Consider the following 24,976-nt stretch of genomic DNA (forward strand, 5'->3'; position numbering starts at 1 on the left):
TGCCAGGCCCACCTGATGTCACTCTGGAAGGAGTGAGAGGTTCAGGCACCGAGGGTCAGACATCCCTCCCAGCCGCTCTGCCCAGTACAGTTTCAGAGATTTCTCAGGAAACCTGCATGTTGGGGGGTGTGCACATGCGTGCATGTGTGTGTGTGAACTTTCTAATTTTTTTCCATCACTTTGTGAGTTTTTTTTTTTTTTAGACAGAGCCTCGTTCTGCACCCAGGCTGGAGTGCAATGGCACGATCTCGGCTCACTGCAACCTCCACCTCCCAGGTTCAAGCGATTCTCCTGCCTCAGCCTCCCAAGTAGCTGGGATTACAGGCGCTCACCACCATGCCCGGCTAATTTTTGTATTTTTAGCAGAGATGGGATTTCACCATGTTGGTCAGGCTGGTCTCGATCTCCTGACCTCGTGATCTGCCTGCCTTGGCCTCCCAAAGTGCTGGGATTACAGGCGTAAGCCACGGCGCCCGGTGAGAATATTACTTCTGAATAGGAGTCCTTCCTCTCCTAGGCTTTCACCATCTTGTAGCACGCATTTATTCTCAAAAGCAGTAAGAAACAGGACAGTCACTAGCCTTGAAAACAAACAAATGAACCAAGCGAGCCCAAGCCACACCTTGGAATCGCATTCACTTCCAGAGCTTCCCACTTCCAGGCATTCCCACTTCCAGGCAGCCCTGAGGCAGCCCTGGGGATGGAGGGAGAGTGAAGTCAGAGGCCTCGGCCCCTTGCTCTGAGCCACTAGTAGGAGGCGACCGGAAGTGCCTCCTGGATCGCACCCCTGTCCACATCAAGCCTGCAGCAGATGAGGCAAGGCCAGTGTTACAAGTGAGACGCGGGGCCTCCTAAAGGCATGTCACCAGCCTGGGGTCACACGGTTGCTAAATGGCAATGCCAGGAGGAAGGAAAGTCCAGGTCTGCCAGGCTGTCCATTTAGGCTTCCTTTGTCTACATCACGGGAGGCCTGAGCCTAGAGGACAACTAGGTGAGGAGGTGGGGTTGCCGTGTCAATGAAAGAGGCCCTGGGCGAGGCAGAAGGTAGCCAGAGCCCTCCAGTCTTTGCTGTCCTCTCCAGGCACAAGGAGGAAGGAGCTGGACCCAGGTCAGAAGCAGCCTGGTACAGTCCACATTCTTCAGGTTGCTGTGCCCAGGAGGGGCCCCAGGGGACCGCAGGCAGCTGTGTTGATGCTGACAGTGAGGGGTCATGACCTGGAGGTTTGTTTGAAAACCTGCATAAACATCTTCTATCAGAGGGAGAGCTTATGCTCCTTAGCCAAACAAGTTGTTGGAGATGATGTATTGTGAGTCGATTTGTTAAGTCTGAGCTGGGGCCATAAACTCTCCCAAAACCCAAAGACTGCTCTAGAGGAGAAGGCTTCATCTCCAGGCAGAGGATTCCAGTTTGCATCTCGCTCTCCTCACTGGACTGAAAGATGCTTCCCAGAAGCTGGCCCTGTCCCCTCAAGCAGGAGCTCCATCTTGGCCATTAGCTGGGACCCAGACCCCACCCTTTCCCCATTGCTCGACCTTGCCTGCTATGAGCTGAAGGCCAAGATGACCCTCGTGCCCTCTGGCCTGGAGCCAGCACCTGCAGAGAAGTCTGCATTGAGAGGGAAAAAGGGGTATGGAGAAGGTGGCGGGGGAGACAGAGAATGGGGAAGGACCCTCCTCCCACAGCTGTCCCCATTGCAGAAAATGACAATCCATCCTTTCGATGACTTGGATTGAGGTCCTTGGCATCATTCTCAGTGTTTCCCTTTTGGTCAAAACCCACTCCAATCTATCAAGAAATCATCTTGCCTCTACCTTCAAGGTGCATCCAGAACCAGACCGTTCTTCCTGCCTCCCTTGCACCTGCCTTGTGCAGGCAGCATCACCTCTGCCTCCTAACAGCTCTTCCTGCTTCTGCTCTTGTCCCCTTACAGCCCCGCAGTGAGCCCCATGGCCATGAAATCAGGTCATGCACGATGGCTGCCCACTTCTCCCAGTCAAAGCCAAAAGCCTGCAGCAGGCAGCACTGGCCCTCATCCCACTATTTCTCGCAGGTGGCCTCTGGCACCTCCAAGAAGGGACGAAAGGGGGCGGATGCCCTTTGTCTCTCTGCTAAGTCATCAGAGGTAAAATCACCACCAATCCCAAGAGCCTGGGGGGAACGCTGAGACGGGTCGTTCGAAGAATGTGGCAGCCCTCCAGGAAAAAGGGTCGCCCAGAGTCCTCATCTGTTCTTCCCTCTTCACTCCCTCCACTCCAGCCAGGCTGGCCTCAGACACGCGGGCATCTCTTCTGCTTGGAACATTCTCCTCCAGTGACCTTCCAGGGTCCCTCCAAGGTCTCCTTGTCTTTGATCAAATACCACCTTCTCAATGAGGTCACTCAAATGACCCTATTGAATCCTGCAACGTACCCACCCTCACCCTGTCCTGGTTTTCTTTTCCGCAACACTTAACACCGTCCACACCCACATCACAGAACGTAGTAGGTCTATGGTTTTTGTCTGCTAGAATGTAAGCTCCCTAAGAGCAGGGCTCTGTTTCTCACACTGATGTGTTCCCAGGACCTAGAGCAGTGTCTGGCATATACCAGATGCTCAGTAATTATTGAATGAATAAATGGATGGGACTGGGCGCGGCGACTCATGCCTGTAATCCCAACACTTTGGGAGGCTGAAGCAGACGGATCACCTAAGGTCAGAAGTTCGAGACCAGCCTGGCCAACGTGGCAAAACCCTGTCTCTACTAAAAATACAAAAATTAGCCAGTCGAGGTGGGGCATGCCTGTGGTCCCAGCTACTCGGGAGGCTGACGCAGGAGAATCGCTTAAACCCGGGAGGCAGAGGTTGCAGTGAGCTGAGACCGTGCCACACTGTACTCCAGCCTGGGCGACAGAGCAAGACTCTGTCTCTGTCTCTGTCTCTCTCTCTCCCTCTCTCTCTCTCTCTCTATATATATATAAATGAACGGATGGATGGATGAGAAAAGAAACAGCCAGGAGCTCCAGAGACGGGAGGGAGGCAGAGGGCTGGAACCCACAGAGACAGGAAGTCACCAGAGGGAGGGGCCTGAGGCCAGGAGCATAGCATCCATTTGGGCGCCAGTGTCCAGATGCCCTTTGTCTACCGCTAAGTCATCGGAGGTGAAATCACCACCAATCTCGAGAGCCTAGGAGGGATGCCAAGACAGGTCACATGAAGAATGTGGCAGCCCTCCAGGAAAGAGGGTCGCCTAGGGGGACCCAGTGTCTCTGGACATTTTATTTTACATGGGATGAATCTAGGCATCTCAAGGATACACACAGAGCAGAAGAAAAAAAACGAGATGGGATTTAACTTCCTGAAAACTCTTTATAATAATGCAGGACAACTGTATATAGCAAACGCCTTCAAAATTTAAACTCTTTAAACATTTAATTCTTCAGCATTAATACACACAAATGCAGGTAACAGGGGTCAGGGGTGGCGCTGCGGGGGCAGGTGGGTTACAGCCTCCACTGGGATCAGGGTTTCAACAGTGTTACTTATAAATTATATTACATCAATTTTATTTACTGATCTAGGCAGCCAGAGGGTGGAAGGATATACAATGTGGAGGAAACACATTCATACCGGGGTGAGGAGTGCTGGCGGGAGACACGGCTCTTTAACATGAAAAATGTATAAAGTATTTAGCAAAAGTTACAGAAAACAGATCAAACAAGCAAGTTTATTTTGTTAGAAAATTCCACTCTCATAGGGTTTGCCAATGTGCTCGTGTCTGTGAAGGGGTTGCTTCCGGTCATCTCCTTCCTAATGGAAGGGAAGGGATGCTAAGTTGGGGCCCCTGTCACCAAGGATGGCTGGCGTCCCTTTGAATGTCTGTCCCTGGGTCCACACAGCTGCCTGGAACCCACGACTCCCGAGAGCCCGTCTGCTGCAGGTGATGCTGGAAGGGAAGCGCCCCCACTTGACAGACGAGCGCACGGAGGCCCCGACAGGGGATGTGACTTAACTTCAGGTTATGGGACAAAGGAGGGCGCAGAGCAGGGCCAGTCCTGTGCTCTCCCCTTGCATAGGAGGCTTTCCCTCTAGGTCTCGGAGTCACCCCACCCCGAGAGAGCACCCACGTGCCCTGACCTTACATTCCACTGCAATCCCACTAAAGTTTCCCTCAAACACCAAGAAACAGTCCTGAGCACCACACGCAATCTCCAAAGGCCATCGCCCCAACCTCACCCCACCCCCAGAGACGCCTCCCAGCAAGGCCTCCTGACAGCCATGCCCCAGCATTTAGAACGTGGGGAGAAGAGAATTGGTTTTTGCCCTCTGATTCTCGCTCTAACCTGCTCCAACGGGAATTGCTTCTTCACCTCCAGGAAAGCCTCAACAGAAATACTCCTGAGGGGGAGACAAGAGTCCTCCCTGGCAAAACTCAACCCAGCAGAATCCCGGCAGCCTCTTCGGCTCCCTACCTTGAGGCCCCGGGGGCTCAGGCTTCCTGGCCCTCATCTTCACCTGGCCTGGATCCAGAAATGTCTCTGGTTCGCATAGAGAGGTACCCAGCTGGTCTCCGGACTCACCTTTCACTGAGCAGGGGGCATGCACAAGACATAACTTAGAGGAGTGTTTACCTCGGGGGTCACACTCAGCCTGGCCTGGCCTTAGCTGGGTGTGGTCCTGTCCCTGCCACCATGTACCACCATCCAGTGGGGTGCAGGCACAGGCCAGGCTGTGTGACCACCAGCTAGGCAAGGCTCCAGCTGCGACAAGGACTCCATCTTCACGCCTGTCCTGGCTCCTGGGGAGTAGACTCCAGAACATACTATCAAAGATCAGCGAACGAGACCCAAACGGTCATTACTTGCACTTTCTTTGGGGGGGGTCCTAGGAGAAACTACCTCATTCTTAACAGCTCATAAAACTCTTAATTTTAGCTCCATTTGAATCTAAATGGAAACGTGCCAAGGCATCTCTCTCACTAGGACTTGAGGCATTTCTATGCACGACTGTGCAGATGAGAGCCAGACACAGCATGAACACGTATATAGGGTACATCATTGGAAATGAGAAAGGGAGGAGGTACATGCAGTTGCCGGTGGCCTGAGACACTCATCTAGAACAAACACCCTCAGCTGCAGATGAAGCAACAGATCCAGGAAAGCATCGTGATGAGCCCCAGGGCCAGCCCCAGCCTTCTTGTCCATGCTGCTTCTGCTTGCCTTTCAAAGCCTCCAACGCCCAATACATAGCCAAGGACCGTGTGACACTGAAGCCTGGGTCCCAGAAGGGAGCAGATCTGCTGACTGAAATGCAAGCTTCAGGTTGCAGCAGATGCGAGCGGCAATTGAGCACCCATCCATCCCTTCCTCTCCCATCCCTGGATTCTTTGTGCACTACCAAAAACCCACCACGTGCCAAAAGGCGAGTGTGAGCCCTAAGAACAGCTTGTGGGCACAGCTGGCATTTGGAGGCGGAGCCTGGGGAGCCGAAGGAAGCAGCAAGCTGGAAGCGGTCGTGCAAACAAGTTGAAGACCCTGGGCCAAGAACTTCCAGGGCGAAAGGCTCAGTGTAAAAATAAAGAAGCAGAGTAGCACGCCCATGCAATGAAATACTTCCCGGCAACGAGAAGGAACAAACCACACGCACACATCGTGAATGACTCAAAAGCATTAAGCTGAGGGAAAGATGCCAGACTCAAAAGGCGACATCAGTGTGACTCCATTTATATGACATTCTAGAAAAGGCAAAATTATAGGATCAGATAATCAATCAGGGTTGCCAGGGAAAGAGGGCAGGAGGAGGGAATTTTTTGGAGTGTTAAAAACAGGTTGATCTTGGTGATGGTCACAAGACACTAAATTTGTCAAAATTCACAGAACTGTTTATTTCCAAAGGGTGAATTTTACTGGATGTCAATCATACCTCAATAAACCTGGGAAAAGGTGGTGGCGATGGGCCTTGTAGGGATGGGAAGGATTATGGGGATAAGATGATGTCCAGGCTATGTGGGCGGGCAGCTGATCTGTACCCCACTTAACATTAGAAGCGCTCTCTCCTACCTACACAAGGAGCGCATCTTGAGCCTTCTGTTTAAACGCTCCTTGTCAAGACTACCTGCAGCTGGAAGTAAAATCACCTAAACAAGCCAAGGTCGCTGATGTCCTTCGAATTTTATGGCTTGTATTTCCAAAAGGGACTTTGGCTCAGTCCAGATTTTTCTGCATCCATCCACTCATCTAGTAATTGATTTGTTTTCACAAAGGGTAGGGAAACAAACCCCTGGTTGGTGAATTCGTTGGTACACTGTTTTGGTGTGCCTGGCTGTTTATCAACCCTAGCACAGCACTGCCTCCCACCGCAGAAATTCTCCTTGGCCAACAGGGTGCTGAGTGGAAGTAGAAAGGAGGCCCAGGGTGGTCCCACTGACAGAATCTCAGGGCCACTGTCCCCACGGTCCAAGGGGCCTATGTGTTGCCACTGACGGAAAGCACTAGAAAGAATAGAGGGTAACAAGTGGCTCTTCCTGGAGGTTGTCATGGCAACCAACTTGGAACACCATTTGGCTTAAGGATTTTTTTTTTCTTTTTAAATCAGGCTTTCACAAACAGATCTTGTGCATCAGTCTCCTGGGTGGAGGCAGGTAGAAGGGGCTGATTTGTTCTCAGAAATGGAATGGACATTCTCAAGAATAGCCCAGACCCACCCACTTTGAATAAACCCAGCTAAGTCCTCACCTAAGCACCAAGACATAAAACAACAACCCGGATAGCGTGCTCGCCTCTCCAAAGTGCAGTCTTTTATTTTCTCAGTTGCATCCTAATCTTGATTTCAACCAGAAATGGGCCCCTCCTCATAGGGATAGGGGGTCTGGACTCCAGCCCTGCTCTTAATTCACTGGCCATTTCACAGCCTCACTGGGTACCCTTGGGCTTCACTTTCCTATTTGTAAAGAGTTATTTATTTATAATTTTTTTGAGATGGAGTCTTGCTCTGTCACCCAAGCTGGAGTGCAGTGACCCGATCTTGGCTCACTGCAATCTCTGCCTCCCAGGTTCAAGCAATTCTCCTGCCTCAGCCTCCCAAGTAGTTGGGACTACAGGTGCACACCACCACGCCTGGCTAATTTTTTGTATTTTTAGCAGAGATGGGGTTTCACCGTGTTAGCCAGGATGGTCTCGATCTCCTGACCTCGTGATCCACCCACCTCGGCCTCCCAAAATGCTGGGATTACAGGCATGAGCCACCGTGCCCAGCCCTTATTTGTAAAGAGTTATTTAAAGCAAACAAAGAAATTTCTGATGAAATTCGAGTTGGATATGGGCCGTGAGGGTCTGGTGACCAGGTGATTAAAATCTTGTTGCTGTCTACCTTCCATCCAACAGGTAAATGCCTCACGACAGCAGTTTATATTATAATAAAGAATCCCAGAGGGTTAAGTGTGGAGAGGGTACAATGTTCTTATTATACTCTTCTCCGTTGACATGGAGAATAGAGAGCAGAGGAATGCCCATCTTACACACAACTACAGCGCCGCTTCTCAGCATGCCTGGCTTGTCTTGAGCATTCGCTGAATAAATGAATGTAGATTAATCAGCACAACAGACTTACCTCTGAAAACTTTAAGTCTGCAGAGTACCTATATATCAATGCCAAGGTTGCTGACCGGTAAGGCCCCTGAAAACGAGAGATCATGGGCTTCCCTGATGACAGGGCCATTATAGTGTCCTCAGATTAGATCTGTAGCACAATGGCTTTAACTTGCTTGATGAATGAATAACAGAGGGAAGAAAGAAAGGAAGTACGTGAAGCGGGTAAAGAGAAGAAGGTGAGGGGATGAGGGGGGAAAGAGTGACCTCCAAAAAAGGACTGGCCCAAACTGGGCCAACTTGAGCTACCCTGGAAGACGCAAGAGGGCTCACTCTATCCCAGGGATGAACAGAGGACTCTGGAATCCTCAGATGAAATGGAAAAGTCAATGAGCCATATTGTACTCAAAATATCTTGTTAATAACGAGGCTGTTGGCTTTGAATGTTTGGAAATCATCCACAAAGTAGTTTACTAAGCCACAAAGCAATTACCACTAGCACCCATTTTTCATAAACAAACCAAGAAATAATATTCTAAAATTGGTAGCTGGTGTCACGACCCAACCCCAGATCTGGACAGAGTGGTTCTCCATCCCACGGACAGATCCTACCAGGAGGTCTTCATGTCGGTGAAGGCCTTTGCGCTGGCCTTTTTGGTTGCAATGTTTCAAGAACAAGCGAAAAGTGACAACGTTTGGTTTACTTTAGTATATTAGGCATTTTTCTCATGTGAACTATAAGAAAGCAATTCTCATTCAATGAAAGAGGCACCAAAAAATTCGAGATTAATAAGTCATCGGTTTCTAGCACGTTGACCGAAAGACCGGTGAGTTGTGCTTGTTGAATTCTGCCCTCATTGCAGATGTGCAGGTCAAACCCAAAGTGGTCAACGGGAAAGATGAAGAAAGATGGATTTCCAGGGCATGGGCTCCCGACTAGAATCTGCCCCTCGCTCACGCTTCTCCCGGCCCCTTCAGACTCTTTAGACTGACATGGTGGAGAATGTGTTTGCTGTGGTAGAGAAAGGGAGAAAGTAATGAGCTGGGCCAAACAGCAGCACTGAAAGCTTCCCAAGTCACACTCAGACCAGACTTTTACAGGGATTGGAAGATGGACAGAGGGAAAGGAGGTGCAGACACCAAGTGAGGGTTTGGTGCAGGGCTCTGGAATGTCCAGAAGGAGCTGGAAGCAAAGGTGGCGGGACACTGCCTGAAAGGCGACAACCTAGTGTGGCCACAAGAGAGTCTGCTATGCCTGTCCAGTGCCCACCAGTGACAGAAAACTGTACAAGGGACAGCAATCCCAGCCCTGCCATACACAAGAAGACAGAGCCATCTGGGGGATGGCAAAGACTTGCCCTAACCCAGCTCCCATGTAGGACTGACCCAGCCCCATTAAGAGCCTATGGTGGGCGGCCTGGAAGAGTAGGGGCCAGGGCAGCCCAAAGGTGCAGAGGGCACCGTGGCGGACAGGCCCCAGCTTGCTGGCCTCTGAGACGAGCTGGTTTGTTTCCATCCCTGAAGCCTTTGGACGAGCTGGATGAGGTCTTGATAACTGAGAACTTTGGAAAGCTTCCTCTAATGAGACTGGGAAGGGCTGGCAGGGTGGGGGCAGGGGCCTCCCCGAGCAAGCAGCTGGGGGAAGGATGGATTGGCATTTCCAGAGACTTTACAGATGGCGCCTGATCTCATAGGACATGATTCAGCGCTCAATTTGGGGCTAATTTGCCGAATGAGGTAGTTCCATCCTGACCTCTCCAGGCATGGTGGGTCTGGGAAGACAGAAGCCAAGCCTTCCTCCTAAAACCCCTGGTGATGAACAGTGGCTGAGAAAGCCAGATGTGGATTCCCAGAATGCAATGGGAAAAAAAATAAAGAAGGAGGGCTGCAAAGGATTCTGGGTGCGGCTGTGAGCTGAATGGCACCTTCTACCCATGATTCTGATCCTGACACCTGGCTTAGAGACAGAGACCTCCCTCCCCTGATCCTCCAAAGCCCTGGAGACAAGGGAACCAGCTGGAGGAAGAGCCTTGGGACTTCCAGGGCACAAGCATGTGACAGTGACCCCTACGAAACTCGGCAGGGACCACCAAGTTCCAGCCTCAGTTTGTTTCAGAGCGGCAAGCACAGCACGGGAGTCAGGGGGTCTTCAGCCTCAGAGACAAGGGCAGGGCTGTGGGTCTGTCTTCTGGGCCTGGGAATATGGGGGAGCCCCCAGCTAGGCTGTCCGGGTCACCCTTCTGGAATCACCAGCTCTCTCCTCTCTCCTCAATGGCCCAGGAGACAGGGTGGGGGCATCCACTTGGCATGGGCCCCATGGTGGGAGCCCAGCCCCCCTCCCCAGTAGGACCCCCCAAAGCTGCACAGGCCCATCTAGATCTCCATGTCCACAGGGCGGATGTTGCCCGTCTTGTGCTCTCTGACCCACAGCTCCCTGTCTTTGGCCGGGTCCACTTTTCGAAGCAGCTGATCCACGGGCTCGACTGTCTGCAAGAGACAGAGAAAATGTGACATTGTTAGAGATGGCGGCCAAGCCGGGGAGGTCTCCTCTGAGACATGCTGTCCTCGCCTTAGTGTCTCTCAGAGCAGCCTCTCTAGAGGGCTCTGGGGCCCCAGGGGAGGCCCATCTGAGGGACAGCACATGAAGAGGGCTGTGAACGGGGAACCCAGAACGCATCCGAACCCTGCTTCTCACCCTGCAGACCCCAGGCCTGGATGAGAGGAGAGGAGGGCCTTAAAGCCTGTCTCTCTCTCCCTTCCACCCCACATTCACCACCAGCGAACAGGACAAATACAACGTGAGCTTTAGGAATTCTGAATATTTCTAGAAGTTGTTTTTTTTTGGTTTTGTTTTTTAAGAAATTTAATAACGTCTTCAGCTACTGTAACTGTTACGAGCTTCTTTCTCCTCGGGGTAACAGCTCACATGTGTGTCCACTTCATGTGCCAGGGTCGGAATCACATGGACATCCAGGACAATCCTGACAGGCCCAGTCCACGAGGCCACCCCCAGGCCAGAGCACCTGCCCACTGCCCGCCTTTAGGACAGATTCACTTGCAGCAGCCACTTAACCTGCCACCGCCTAGTGCCAGGCGGCTCTCCCCAGGCCCCGTGTCGCCCGGGAGCCCCGCTGGGCTAGAAACTCACGCTTTGGTTGAACATGTCTGTTTCATGCCGCAGCTGCGTGTACTGGCACAGGTGTTGCCGGATCATCTCTACCCTCTCCACCTCCAGCCGCTCTAGCTCCTGCCAAGTAAGCAAAGGCCAGAGAACTCTGAGCATGTCCCCTCCACTTGGGGGTCCTCCCACCAAGACCACAAAATGCAAGTCACTGGCTGTGGACATCCTGCCCCATCTGACTCTCTGGGGTCTGATGAAGAGAGTGCCCCATATCTAAGGTGAAGGTGAAGCTGATGACAGCAGCAGCTGCTGTTTTACTTCCTGAAAAGCCTGCTCCGCCAGGCACAGTGCTGAGGGCTTTACATGCGTTCCTTAACTGTCCTCGTTACAATTTTAAGAGATCATTTCTGTTATTATCCCCATTCTCCAAGCAAGGGAACTAACACCTAGAGAGGCAACAACACGGCTCACCCAAAGCGACATGGAATTATGGGAGGGACAGGATTTAAACCAGAGTCCATCGGGCTGTTACTCATGGCAATGCACCCATGCAGCCCTGGCCCTGGTGCCCTGATGGGGTACAACAAGGGGGCATATGTGGGAGCTCCATGCCACACATTCCTGGGACCTTGTCCCTGGGCCTCTGCTGAGCAGCCTCCCTTCCTCTGCCCATGGCTAGTGCTGTGGCCGCAATAGAGACCGGGCCAGGGAGGCAGACCGGGCTGCATGTGGCACAGCTTTTGTCAAAGGGGAGAGTGGAAAGGGTTTGTCCTCTGGTTTCTAGGTGGTTTTGTGTCTTTGGAATCTAGGGGATCCGGCTGTTATTCTGCATACAACTAGGTCACTGCCCAGGTGATTAACCAGAAAGGGGGGTAAAGCAGGGGGCTTAATTAGGAGATTAACCAGGAGGAAAACTAGGTCACTGTCCCTGGTGGAGGCCTCTAATCTGCTCTGGTGGGCTGACACCTGGGGAAGGCAGCTGGTTAGTCCTGTGCTGGATGGACAGGGGTGGCTTTAGGCAGTGGGTTGATCCGATGAGCACCTGGCATGATGCCTCCTGTCCCATCTGGCCCAAGTACCAGCCACACTTCACTGTCCACTCAGGCAGGTGCTGACCGATAAGGAGATGCTGCCCCTTTGCAAGAAATACTCAGAAGAGCATCATCGGCCCTGCCGCCTGTTGTTCACCCTTGGTGAGAGGCCTCCCTCCACCCCCCTGCCTAGCTCCATCCTCACCCATCCATCCACTTTGCAAGGATCTCCTATCAAGGACCTGCAACTCGTGTGTGTGCACGTATGGGGCGGTCCTCTCTTCCTATAGCTTGGCTATTTTTCCTAAAGAGGCCATTGTCCACTTACTTGAGGAGAGTCCTCAGTTGACCCTGACCTTGCAGAGGACAGCCCAAGAAGGATGGAGCCATATCCAACCCAACCCTGCCCACGTCCGCACAGCCAGGAAGGATGGAGCCATATCCAACCCAACCCTGCCCACATCTGCACAGCTAGGAAGCGCTGGAGCAGAGATCTGAATCCACATAAGCTGGTTCACATTGAGGTTTCGACCCCAACACTGAAGTAGATTTGATGACCATCTCTAGGGTCACTCCACGCCATCATCCCCATGCCCACCAACAACCACCAGGGGCTGCTCTGCATCAGCCTCTGTACTGCCATGTCCACACCCCTGACCACTTACCAGTGTGGTGGTCACCATCTCTTCAAACCACTTGGACTGGGCCTGGTTGTAGAGATCCACACAGCGCATGAGGTCGTCTCCTGGAAAAAGACACAGTCATCATCATGATGCACCCTATCCTCACCATGACTCCGTGCCCCACCCTGAGCCCCACAGCCAAGCCTTCTCCTCCCCCTGGGGTCATGGTGGCCATTGGCAAGTTGGAAAAGGGATGGCAGTAGGAAGAAGAAGAAAGCAGAGACAGGGAAGGAAGGCGGAAATCCAGCTCCATGAAAAACTAGCTCAGGTGTCCCCCTGAAGCCTGACGCCAGATACCAAGGGTTCAGGATGGTGGTTCTCATTGTGTGTATGTGTGTGTGTGTGTGTGTGTGTGTGTGTGTGTGTCTAGGGTATTCCTAGGACCCCCGATCCTATCATGAGCCCAAGAAATGCTTCTCTCTCTAAAGACAGCAGTTTTATTTTACACCGGGGAGTCCAGATTGGTTAAAACATGTCACACACAATTTGGTACTAAGAATTAAGGAAGATAAATTTGCGGATCATGTAAGAGAGAGTGTGTGTGTGTGTGTGTGTGTGTGTGTGTGTGTGTGCATGAACACCCTGCAAGATGTCCTTCTGAAACACAAAACAACGCGTCTGTAGTCACAGTCTAAAACATGCACTGGAGCAACACACCCCAGCTTCAGGAGAGTGGCTACCTGGGAAACAGAGAAAGGGCGAGTGGGCAGGAATCAGCTCCTTCTATCGCATTTTATGTCATCACAGAAAGATCCGAGGCAAACATAACTATTCAATCTTTATGACTACTCTATTACTTTGTTATCATATGTATGTTGGGAACATTTTGTAATTAGAAAGAAAACACACCGTAATTGCAAGAAACTAAGTGCAAAGAAAACACTTAGTAATTGCAAACATTACTAAGTGTACCAGCACCTTGGAACCTTGCTACACAAATCACAGTCTGTGGGCCAGTGGCACTTGTATCCCCTGGGGTCGGCTAGAAATTCAGAAACCCAGGACAGATCCGAGACCTACTGAATCAGAGACTGCATGTTTACGAGATGCTCTGGTAATGCGTGTGCACACAGCAGGCGGGGCAGCACAGCTCTCGTGCACAGCTTTGTCTCAGCATAGCTTCCTCATCTTCACAGGGCTCCAGCAAGAGAAAGGCATCATGGTGTTCGCTCATGATGGAAAAAGTTCATGAGTGAACCCCAAAGTGAAGTAATTTTCTCTAGTAATTCTAGAAGCAGAATGCTAGAGTGGAATTTAGTAATCCGAGTAGAGTCGAAGTTACTCCTATGGTATCGTCATTATGGCTCATAGGTACTCTGATAGGAAAGTCAAAGGGAACAGGGAAGGTTATGTCTCCATACCGAAGGCCTAGCTGCGAACCACGCCACTAGCTGTGCCACACACCAGACGCAAGTGTGCCTTGAGTAACAGAGCCCACATCAAGGCATTTATTCATTTTGTTCTTGGTCCAAGGCCAACGACTGGACCCTTGATCCCAAGAGGCACTGAACTGGAGAGAAGAAAGTGGATACTGCACCGTAAAACCATTTCTTTCTTTCTTTTTTTTTTTTTTTTGAGATGGAGTCTGGCTCTGTCACCCAGGCTGGAGTGTAGTGGCGCAATCTCGGCTCACTGCAACCTCCACCTCCCGGGTTCAGGTGATTCTTCTGCCTCAGCCTCCCAAGTAGCTGGTACCACAGGCATGCGCCACCATCCCTGGCTAGTTTTTGTATTTTTAGTAGAGACGGGGTTTCACCATATCGGCCAGGCTGGTCTCGAACTCCTGACCTTGTGATCCGCCCGCCTCAGCCTCTCAAATGCAAATGCATTTCCAGCAAGAGCTCCTGCCTGGCTGAGGAGGAGGGCGGCGTGCTGCTCTGTACACTGTGAAACTCCCTGAGCCCTATGTGTCAATCCTGATTTTGAGAAATTGCTTCAGGAACTTCCACAGCATTGGGAAACAGAGTAGGTGAAGGGGGCTGTACCTTCTCTCTATGGCAGCCCAAGAGCTTGAAATTGGAACTTTTAGAACAGTACTGTCCCATGGATTGTGGGACAAGAATGCCTTTGTTGGGTGGGTACGGTGGCTCACGCCTGTAATCCCAGCACTTCGGGAGGCCAAGGCGGGCGGATCACAAGGTCAGGAGATCAAGACCATCCTGGCTAACAAGGTGAAACCCCGTCTCTACTAAAAATATAAAAAATTAGCCGGGCGTGGTGGCGGGCACCTGTAGTCCCAGCTACTCGGGAGGCTGAGGCAGGAGAATGGCGTGAACCTGGGAGGCAGAGCTTGCAGTGAGCCGAGATCGCACCACTGCACTCCAGCCTGGGTGACAGAGCAAGACTCCATCTCAAAAAAGAAAAAAAAAAAAAAAAAAAAAAAAAAGAATGCCTTTGTTGTCATCCCAGCTCCCCAGCTCAACTACTTATTAGCTATGTAATCGTAGACAAGTTGGTTAACCTGCGCTTGCCTCCGTGTCTTCATCTGTAAAATGGAGGTAACGACTGCACCTTTACCAAGTTGTTCTGAGGAATAAATATGTCAATATATGTAAAGCGTTTAGAATAGAGATGGGTGTAGAGAGCCAAATATTAATATGGGCTATGGTGGTGATGAAGATGATGATGATGATGATGATGATCCCTGAGGATCTGATGTCCTTCCTTCTAGTAGCCTTGGAAAAGATGAGGAAGAGGGAGGAAAGGAACAGAAGGAAAGAACAGGTGGCACTTCCTGAGCAACAGGCTGTCCAGCAAAATGGCGACAAGCAGAGTCTCTGGAATGAGAGGAGACTGAATTCTGGCTTCGCCGCTCCACCACTGTGGACCTCATGGAAGGTTCTCATTTTCTCTGCCATCAGTCTTCTCAGTTGTAAAGGGTATAAAAATACCTCCCTGCAGGGGGACTGTGCTGATCAAAAGAGACAATGCTCTAAAGCATGGAGGCTGGCCACAGCGAGTGCTCAGAAGAGGCGGTATTTTTCAGAGTTAGGTCTAAGGACTGTCACTTTCATCAAAAAATAATTCCAAACTACAGGAATGAGAGACCATATTATCTGATGACAATGCAATAAAACTATGTAAAAAAAAAATAGCAAGATTAGAAAACAACAACAAAGCCCTTGCTTGTAAACATGTAAAGATTTTCTTTGAAACAATTCCTGGTTCAAAGATCAAATGAAAACCTAAATAGCAAAACATATTGAAAATAGCAGAAATAAAAACACCACAAATAAGAACCTGTGGAATATGGTTAGACCACCAGTGTAAAGAAAAATAAATGTCTGGCGGGTTAAATATTTCACTGTTTTTTTTTGTTTGTTTTGTTTTTTGAGATGGAGTCTCGCTCTATTGCCCAGGCTGGAGTGCAGTGCTACGATCTCGGCTCACTGCAACCTCTGCCTCCTGGGTTCAAGCGATTCTCCTGCCTTGGCCTCCCAAGTAGCTGGGATTACAGGCACACACCACCACACCCAGCTAAGTTTTGTATTTTTAGTAGAGACAAGGTTTCACTATGTTGGCCAGGCTGGTCTCGAACTCCTGACCTCGTGATCTGCCCACCTGGGCCTCCCAAAGTGCTGGGATTACAGGCATGAGCCACCGCGGCCAGCCTTCACTTTTTTAAAAACAAAAACAAAAATAAACACCTGAAATAAAAAAAAGTAAGAAAAAACCCTCTAGGTGATTTAAAAAAAAGATCTAAATCAGCTCTGAAATCTAGGCTTCTTATGGGAAATATCACTGTACAGAAAAACAGCAAGAAAAAATAGACAAGCAAAAAACAATTACAAAGAACAAAACTAAAAGACAAATGACAATCTAGGAAAAATATCTGCAATTAAAATGAAAAACGGTTCATCTCCCTGATAAAGAATCTATGGTCAATGGGGAAAGGATATGAGTTAGTTAGTTCACAGAAAGTACAAAATGATTTATATGTATATTTTACATACTCAACCTGGGTTATGGAGAAAAGCAAATTAAAAACAAAATATCATTTTTCCCCACTCACTAACGATTTCAAATCTTGGTAACACACAATGTTGATAAGCATTTAGAGAACAGGCATTATTCATAGATACTGTTGATGGGTGCTCTCTCTGGAAAGCAATTTGGAAATATCCATCAAGATGAATAATACCCTTTGACTCAGCATCTATATTCTCTCTATATACAGATCTGGTCTTAGGCACACACAAAGATGCAGGTACAATAACACAGCTTCACTGGCTGGCAAGCACTCTGAAACAATCTAAGAGTCCTAAACCTCAATTAAGGGAATGATGAAATAAATTTGGGTACAATCATACAATTGGACACTGGCCAGCCATTAAAAAGTTTGATATGCATGAATGGATGGGCCAAAAGATTTACAGAAATGAAAAAGAGGTATTTCCAAGATACATTAAATAAGTTCAGAAGATAGATTGTATGATCAAATTTATATAAATTTAAATATTTAAAAATCAAAACACTAGGAAGAGATGGTGATTATTTCTGTGAATAGCATTTTATATTCTTGTCTGCTGATTAAAATATTTTGCCATGTACCAATACTGTTTTTGCAATATAATTGTTTTTTGAGGTAGAGTCTCTCTCTGTCACCCAGGCTGAAATGCAATGGCGTGATCATAGCTCACTGCAGCCTTAACCTCCTGGGTTCAAGCCATCCTCCACCTTAGCCTCCTGAGTAGCTGATTCTACAGGCATGCACCACCATGCCTAGCTAATTTTTTCAAATTTTTTTGTAGAGATGAGGTACTATGTTGCCCAGGCTGGTCTGGAACTCCTGGGCTCAACTGATCCTCCTGCCTCAGCCTCTCAAATTGCTGGGATTACAGGTGTTAGCCACTGCACCTGGCCTGTAATTTTTTTTTTAATAACTTAATAATTTAAACAGATCTCTTCCCCTTCTGGGCCCCCCGCCCCCACCAATAAATATATTGTGCCTTCTACTTCTGGATCCTGTAATTTATTATTGTGTATTACAAGATCTGTATAATAAATGTTTTCCTTCTATTACATTATTTTTTATTGACTTATTTCTATCCTACCTTATTTTGAAACGTAAGGTGGCTGCTTTCTTCTATAATGAAGGAATTGTAACAGGTTCACCAGAAATTGAGGTGAAAGGGACCTACAGACCAAACTCTAATACTATGGCACACATTCTAATTCCAGAGGCAACATGCGTGTCCTCTCGTACAGTGAAACGTGGCTTCCTTTAGATCTAGTTACCGAGGTTTTCACTGGTTCTACCAGGCCTTCTCTTCCTCTTTGTGTATTAGCTAACTTTGACCACTAGGTGGAAGCAGAAACCAACTCATTGGGAGACTATTCCCAAGAGACTGAAATCTGGTTATTTCTTTAAACAAAGTGTCAGCCTCTGTTCCCAGGGCAGGAGCCCATCCCCATAGGTGAACTTTCAGAGAGAGCATCGTTTCCTGGGGAAGTGGGCAGCTTGGGTGAGCTGTGTGCTTCTGTGGGCTCTGAACAGGGACAGGGCCCTGAGCTCTCAGTGCATGAAGGAGTTTGTCCACCTCCTGGTCAGAGATCTGGGGCTTGGGTAAAAAAAAAAAAAAAAAAGCCACGACCAGAGAGAGAGTAAGGAGTCCAGCCTCTACCATGCCCCAGAACTAGCCCGGCCTGTCTCCTTCCTCTGACCCCCAAAGTCTCTTTCTTTGAGATCTCTGGGTGTGGGTCAGAGAGGAGAGAAGAGGGGGTACCTCCTAGGAAACAAGGGAAGTAATTTCCCCGCTGCAGTCTTGCAAAGGAGAGATGCACCCTCCCCAGTCACCTCATCTTCTAGCCCCATGCCCTCTCCTGCTGTGCACACTGACCAGGCCAGGCAGGTGCCCGGCACTCACCAGCCTGTGTAGACTTCCTCCGCGCTTTCTTGATGTCCTCCTCTGTCTTGTTGCTCAGCTTGATCTCCAGCTGCTGGGTCTTCATCTCCAGGTCCCTCTGCCGCTCTGTGAGGGCTTTCCGGGCCTGGGGTCCAAGGACACGGAGAAGCTGCTCGTAAAGCTCGGAGCCAGTGGGCCTACTGGGCCACGCAGCCCAGCTTCCCTTTGGAGTCCTTTTGCCCCTTGTTTGTGTGGATGATGCCACAGTGGTCCAAAGAGGCCCAGAAGCCAGAGTGGCACCACCCAGCTAGATAGAGGCTACAACCCAGCTCTTTTCGTCCTTGCCTCTTCCAGTGACATCTGGACTCAGCCTACATCAATCTCTCAAATCACGTTTCTTTCCCGATGGAGCCTGTATACAGACTGGGGGCCTATGCAGTCCTAAAATCACCACCCCCACGCTTGGAAGGGACCACAAAGGCCACCTGTGTCACCTCCCTACAGCACTTAATAGGATGTAGCACCAGCCCTCCCGTTCCGGAGCTGGACACGCCTCGGCCCTCTCGTTCCCCTCACTGTACTGCCTTTCCTCCAGGCCACCAGTGGCATCTCTGGTCCTTTGGTGGCAGCAGCTGGCTGGGCCCAGGGTGTCCCAGCAGTTTGAGCCCCCTTCTCCTCTCTAAGGCACTGGGGGCTGGGAATCAGTCCCTGGGGAACGCTGTCTTCCCTCTAAGGCTGAACATCAGTTCCCTTGAGGTAAGACCACCCAGGACTCAGCCTCGTCCCTGAGCAGGAAGGAGAGCAGGGAGGGGGTGACTGAGTCAGGAGGACTCTGCCAGGTGAGGCTTAAACACAGGGCCCCACGTGAACCAGCAGCAGCACTGCCAGGCTCGGGGTTTAATTGGTCGCCTACAGCAACCCGACCGCCGACTGCAGCTGCAGCCTCTCCTCGCACCCCTGGCCCTCTGGGTGGTCATTCGAGCACCACAGGGAGGCAGCTCCTATCTGCCCTTGGATGGGTGGGGTGCTCAGGCATGGGCACAAGGCTTGGACATCCCCCTGTTCCCCTACCTGAGAACAAAGACTCAGCCTTGGTGTATGGAGCCACTGCTGGCTTCCCAGTCCCCCCCTCTTCCAGGCAGCTCCCGACGCGCCTGCCCCGGCCCAGCGTCCTGGGCCTCTCACCTTTTCCACCGAGGCATAGCGGCTGGCGAGCTGCTTGCGAAGGTCGGCAATGTGGTGGTCGCACTTCTTCATGTCTTTCTTGAAGTTCTCACGGAAGTTCATCAGGGGCTTCTCCACCTCACTGTGAAGCTGTTGGGAGAGTGGAGACGAACACTCAGGACCCAGGGCATCAGCTGTAAGCCAGTGCAGGGAGGAGGGATGGGAGGGGTACCCCTACTTCCCCAGGCAGGTGAGGATGAGTCTGGGGCAGCGACCTGGCAGGAAGGTGAGAGCCATCCCGACACGTGGCTGCCTATCAGGTCTCAGCTGACACAGGTCATCTTAGCTCAGGAGGCCCCAGCACAAATGTCTACAGGATAAGTGGTTAGCAACTAGAGCCTTCTGATTTCCCCATCTGTTAACCACTTTTTTCTGAGCTTCTGCAGCTTTTAAATTTTTAGAATTTTTTACTGTCTATTTATGGTTTATAATATGCTGTTTTGAAATATGTATATATTGTGGAATGGCTAAATCAAGTTAATAATCAATGGGCCGGGCACGGTGGCTCATGCCTGTAATCCCAGCACTTTGGGAGGCCGAGGCAGGTGGATCACCTGAGGTCAGGAGTTCGAGACCAGCCTGGCCAACATGGTGAAACCCCATCTCTACTACATACACACACACACACGCAGATTAGCTGGGCGTGGTGGCAGGCGCCTGTAATCCCAGCTACTCGGGAGGCTGAGGCAGGAGAATCACTTGAACCTGGGAGGTTGCAGTGAGCCGAGATTGTGCCACTGCACTTCAGCCTGGGTGACAGAGTGAGACTCGGTCTCAAAAAAATATATATATAATAATAATCAATGACCTCACACACTTATTTTATCCCACAGCTTCTTGCACGGCTTTGTTCTTGTGTCTCTCTCCCTTATTTTCCAAACTGAGAGCTTTCTGGGGACAGAAACCACATCAGCATCTGTGTCTCCAAGCACTTAGCACAGTGACTGGGGTATGAGGCTTCAGTAAAGAACAGTCGAATGAATGCCATTCAATTAGACGGTCTCAGGTCAGTCCTATTTATCGAACATCTACTCCATGGCAGGTGCTGAGAATACAAAGGTGAGCTAGACAGGGTCCAGACCTCGAGGAACTGATGGTGGGAACTGCTCGAGGCCTGCTAGAAACTCACAAGGGCAACTCTCCGGCACTGCGCTCATGGAGACATTCTCAGCTTGCTGGGCTGCCTGGAGCACCAAAGGGAACCGCCCTGTATCCCAGGGGCCAGAGAAAAGGGTTTGTGCTATCAGAAGAGCTGGGTGGCATCAGGGTTTTAAGCTTTTTTCTTCTCTTTTGTTCCTTCCCTCTTTCCCACCCCACCCCCCCTTTGAAAGAACTTTTCCTTAAAATTTGTTCTGTGAGCATAACACTTATTTATTTTTATTTATTTATTTAGAGACGGAGTCTCGCTCTGTCGCCCAGGCTGGAGTGCAGTGGCGTGATCTCGGCTCACTGCAAGCTCCGCCTTCTGGGTTCACGCCATTCTCCTGTCTCAGCCTCCCGAGTAGCTGGGACTACAGGCGCCCGCCACCAGGCCCGGCTAATTTTTTTTTTTTTTTTTTTTTTGTATTTTTAGTAGAGATGGGGTTTCACCGTGTTAGCCAGGATGGTCTCGATCTCCTGACCTCGTGATCCGCCCACCTCAGCCTCCCAAAGTGCTGGGATTACAGGCGTGAGCCACCGCGCCCAGCCCATAACATTTATAAGAAAACAGATCAACGGGACCTGCTGTGGTCAACGCCAGGTGGCACCCTAGCCCTGTGAACCCCTCCCACCCCACTGCCTGGAATCAGGCAACTCTCTTCAACCTATGTCCACCCCACCACCGCAAATCCGCCTCCACCTGTCTCAGAAGTGTCTCTAGGGAGCACAGCTCAACTTCCCTGGACAGATGATATCCCAACGAGGGTTCTGTGGCTTCCCTCCTCCCCCTCTTGCCAGGTTTTTGCTGTAAAGTATCTTTCTCTGGATACAACCAGGACTTAGGTGTCCCTGTTCTAAGCAACTGACTTACACGGGGCCGGGAGCTCCAAGCGGGCAGGGGCCCCATCTGGGTTGAGCACTGCTGTGCCCAGTGTCTGACCTGGGCTGGTGCTGGGCAGGCGCCCCTTCTGTATTTGTAGAGAGAATGACAAACTCTTCAGAGCTCAATCCCCTGGGTGACAAGACAGCTTCGTCGCTGGATGACCTTCACAGACTAACAGAGAACTGGCCATCCAAACACCCCTCTCTCCTCCTCATGTTAGTTGTAAATATGTCCTATTATTTTTTTTGAGCCCCTGAAACCTTCCCCGTATAGGAAAACATCCCCATCTGGTGGCAGTTTGCAGGATGCTACAAAAATCTTGAGAGCTTATGAGAATAAATAAACCCCTTTCCCATGTATATAGGTTTGGCATTTGCTGAATAGCAGGAGCTGTACGACTCCGGGAATCTGGGAGAGTTAGCTCAGCCTGCTGACTCAGAAACTCTGGGGTCTCTTTCTAAGGACGTGGAAAGCAAGTGACTTTCAGGCTTTAATATGCCCAGGAATGACCCAGAAGAGTTTTCAACATTAAGGTTTCCTGGATCCCAGCCCCAGGTTCTGCAGTCTGGGGAAAAGCCCATGAACCTGCCAATATACCAGGAAGCTTTCCCCAAATTCAAATGACATTCTGGAAACGTGATGCTGCTAACTATCACAAGTGATTTGATTCCACAGATGAGGATGCCTGGCATCTCTGTCTCTCTACAGACATCAAGTATTTTTTTATTTTTATTTTTTGAGACGGAGTCTCTGTCACCCAGGCTGGAGTGCAATGGCGCAATCTCGGCTCACTGCAAGCTCCACCTCCCGGGTTCAAGCCGTTCTCCTGCCTCAGTCTCCCAAGTAGATGGGATTACAGGCACCCACCACCACACCCGGCTAATTTTTTTTTTGTATTTTTAGTAGAGACGGGGTTTCACCATGTTAGCCAGGATGGTCTTGATTTCCTGACCTCGTGATCCGCCTGCCTTGGCCTCCCAAAGTGCTGCGATTACAGGCGTGAGCCACTGCGCCCAGCCGATATTAAGTACTTTTTAAAGACCTAATTTTTTTTTTCCTTTAAAATGGTTAGCCTGGTATCTTTAGTACTCATTCTTAACTTTTAAGCGTCTCTGTTGAACCAGGAGTCAGAAGTCCTTCCTGAAAGTGCCCTTGCAAACTCAGGCCGGCCTGTCATGGGCCCATCAGTTTTTCTTTCCAAAACTCTCGCTCTCTTTGCTTCCTTTTCATCTCACACATCAGAAGAGAATAAGAGAAATTCCAGGTTGGTAGGAATTTCAGACACTGTCTAGTCTGATATTTTTCAGACAGTGTGCGGCCAAGAGTTGTGAAATCGATTTAATGGGCCAGGACCAGCTTTTTGGTGAGAACAGACCAGACTTGAACAGAAAATACCAGAGCACATTTTAAGTAGGAGGATAAATACTGTTTTATGAAACATTTGTTTCAGCTACAGATGTGTGTGACTGTCTGTGTGCAGATACCGGAGTGGACACCTATAGACGTGTTCTGAATACTCATGTAAAATGCACCATTGTAAGTCACTGTCAGATAAGTGTAAAGAGACTGATCTGGTCTGAATTCTTCATTTCATATGTGAAGAAATGAAACCCCAGGGGAGCTAAGTGACTTGCTCAAGGTCACAGAGCTTGGTAGTGACAGTACTGAGATACAACTCATGTCTCCTCACTCCTGTCCCCTAAATCTTCTGATGGAACGCACAGCCTCTACCGCATGAGATTTTCTACCAGCAGAAGGAATTCTGCTCTTCTCCCTTCTTCAGCAGGAGCCAGGTATAACTTTCTTTGTATACAGCACTCTCATTTCTTTAGCAATCTGTTGCTATTAGCAATGGCTTGAGCTAGTGGACCAGAAAAAACAGAAAAATTGCTGCAACAAAAGTGCATTTCTTAAAGAGCTTTTACCCCTGACACACAGCATTCGGAGCAGAATTTCAATAAGTCTTTTGGAGCAGACGTTAAAAAGGGTTTTCGGCATATGGAGCTATATTATTCATGGCAGTCAAATACATCCTTGGAGCCACTTTCTTCTCAAGGACTCTCCATAAAACCACTAGGCTGCTGCGATGACCGCTTGAGGCCACCAACACGGACCGACAGGCTGGAAGCAGCCGAGAGCCTCTCGTGGCAAAGTCTGTTTTGCATGACGGGTCTTCACGAGCTTCCCGTCAGCTGACTGGTGAGGTCCACCCTGTGTCCTGAACACTAACTTAAAATGTTCTGAGCATGTGGTTGTCCAGGGCCAGTCTGCAGCAGCCCATTTGCAACCCCTGGAAAAGCAGAGGCTCAAGAAGAGGCTGTGTTTTCAATGCCATTGGTCTGCCAAAGAGGGGGTGTTGCTGGAAGAAAAGCTCTGGAGACCAAGTCTCCCATTTGCTCAGTCCTTTGCTTTGCTTCCTCTGTGACTGAACCCACCTGGCTGTGTGACCATGGGCTGTGGTCTCACCCCACCTCTTCTCACTGTGAAATGGGGATGCTATCCCGTGTGGTGGTTGACAACAATGAGTTATATCCTGCACACAGCCATCCACACCACTTATGTCACCACTACCACGTCAGAGAGCGTTTTGCCACCTGTTGAGTACTCTAAACAATCAAGAATCAGGGGTCCTACTGATGGGGAAATAAATGCCACCAAGATTCCCGGGGACCCAGCAGGTGACCTTTCCAAAGCTCACAGCTCTGGCTCCCAGCCCCACCCCATCACAATGACAGCACGCTCAGGCATCTTGCCAGTCATTGGAAGTTTCCACCGTAGCAGAGAATGGAGCTGCTGGGGGCTCTGACAGGAGAAGGGAGGCCTTGGGGGGAAAGCTACTCATGATCTGCAGCTGAAAAGTAACTTGCTGTTTCGGATGCAATGCAGGAAAAAGACCCATTCATGGAGTTCCCTTCTCTGCCAGGACTTGAGTAGCAATTTTCTACTGAAGCGCTTGGTGTAATGAGGTTAGTTAGCATGCCTTCACTGGCTGGGAACTCTCCCTCACATCTGGGTGTCAACTCAATCTTGGGGCACACTAAGCCATGGGGAGCTGTAGCAGCTCTGTTCCCTCTTCCCACCCAGCTCTTTAGAAAGTCCTTTCATGTGTTTCAGTCATCTGAGTCATTCATTCTGCCTTCTGTGTGCTGAGTACCACCACGGGGTACATCGTATGGGATCCCAAAGCAGGGATTGCAATTGCAGTGGGAATGGCACTAGGAGAGACACAGGACCAGTGAGTGCTCAACGTGGAAGTCCCAGGTGGGAGCAACCATCTTTGAGGGATGCTACCTTCAAATGATCAAGGATGTGTAAAAGAAGGGAGACTCAGAGTTTAGGCACTTTACCCTGCTGTGTCTGACTAGTGATGGTGGGAGGGCAGAGGGAAGAGAGAGGAGGCCAGGGTCACTGGGATGGTGCACTCTGAAAGGTCCCCCCCCACCTTTTTTTTTTTTTGAGACGGAGTCTCACTCTGTTGCCAGGCT

The 24,976-nt window shown here is 50.0% G+C and overlaps 1 protein-coding gene across 13 annotated transcripts in view; it reads right to left on the reverse strand.

Annotated features, from left to right (window-relative positions):
• Nucleotides 1–8,257: 8,257 nt before the first annotated feature.
• GAS7 (growth arrest specific 7) overlaps nucleotides 8,258–24,976 on the reverse strand; it is a 281,536-nt gene continuing 264,817 nt past the window's right edge. For all 13 annotated transcript variants that reach the window (XM_002827028.5, XM_054535433.2, XM_054535440.2 and 10 more), the window contains 5 exons: nucleotides 19,430–19,558; nucleotides 18,266–18,389; nucleotides 12,381–12,460; nucleotides 10,712–10,810; nucleotides 8,258–10,050 (listed from right to left, as the gene is read on the reverse strand). In XM_002827028.5, coding sequence (XP_002827074.1) covers nucleotides 9,937–10,050; nucleotides 10,712–10,810; nucleotides 12,381–12,460; nucleotides 18,266–18,389; nucleotides 19,430–19,558 — 546 coding nt within the window. In that variant the 3' untranslated portion in view covers nucleotides 8,258–9,936. The remainder of the gene's footprint in view (nucleotides 10,051–10,711; nucleotides 10,811–12,380; nucleotides 12,461–18,265; nucleotides 18,390–19,429; nucleotides 19,559–24,976) is intronic.

Source organism: Pongo abelii, chromosome 19 (genome assembly GCF_028885655.2).
Source record: "Pongo abelii isolate AG06213 chromosome 19, NHGRI_mPonAbe1-v2.0_pri, whole genome shotgun sequence".
Lineage (NCBI taxonomy): Eukaryota > Metazoa > Chordata > Mammalia > Primates > Hominidae > Pongo > Pongo abelii.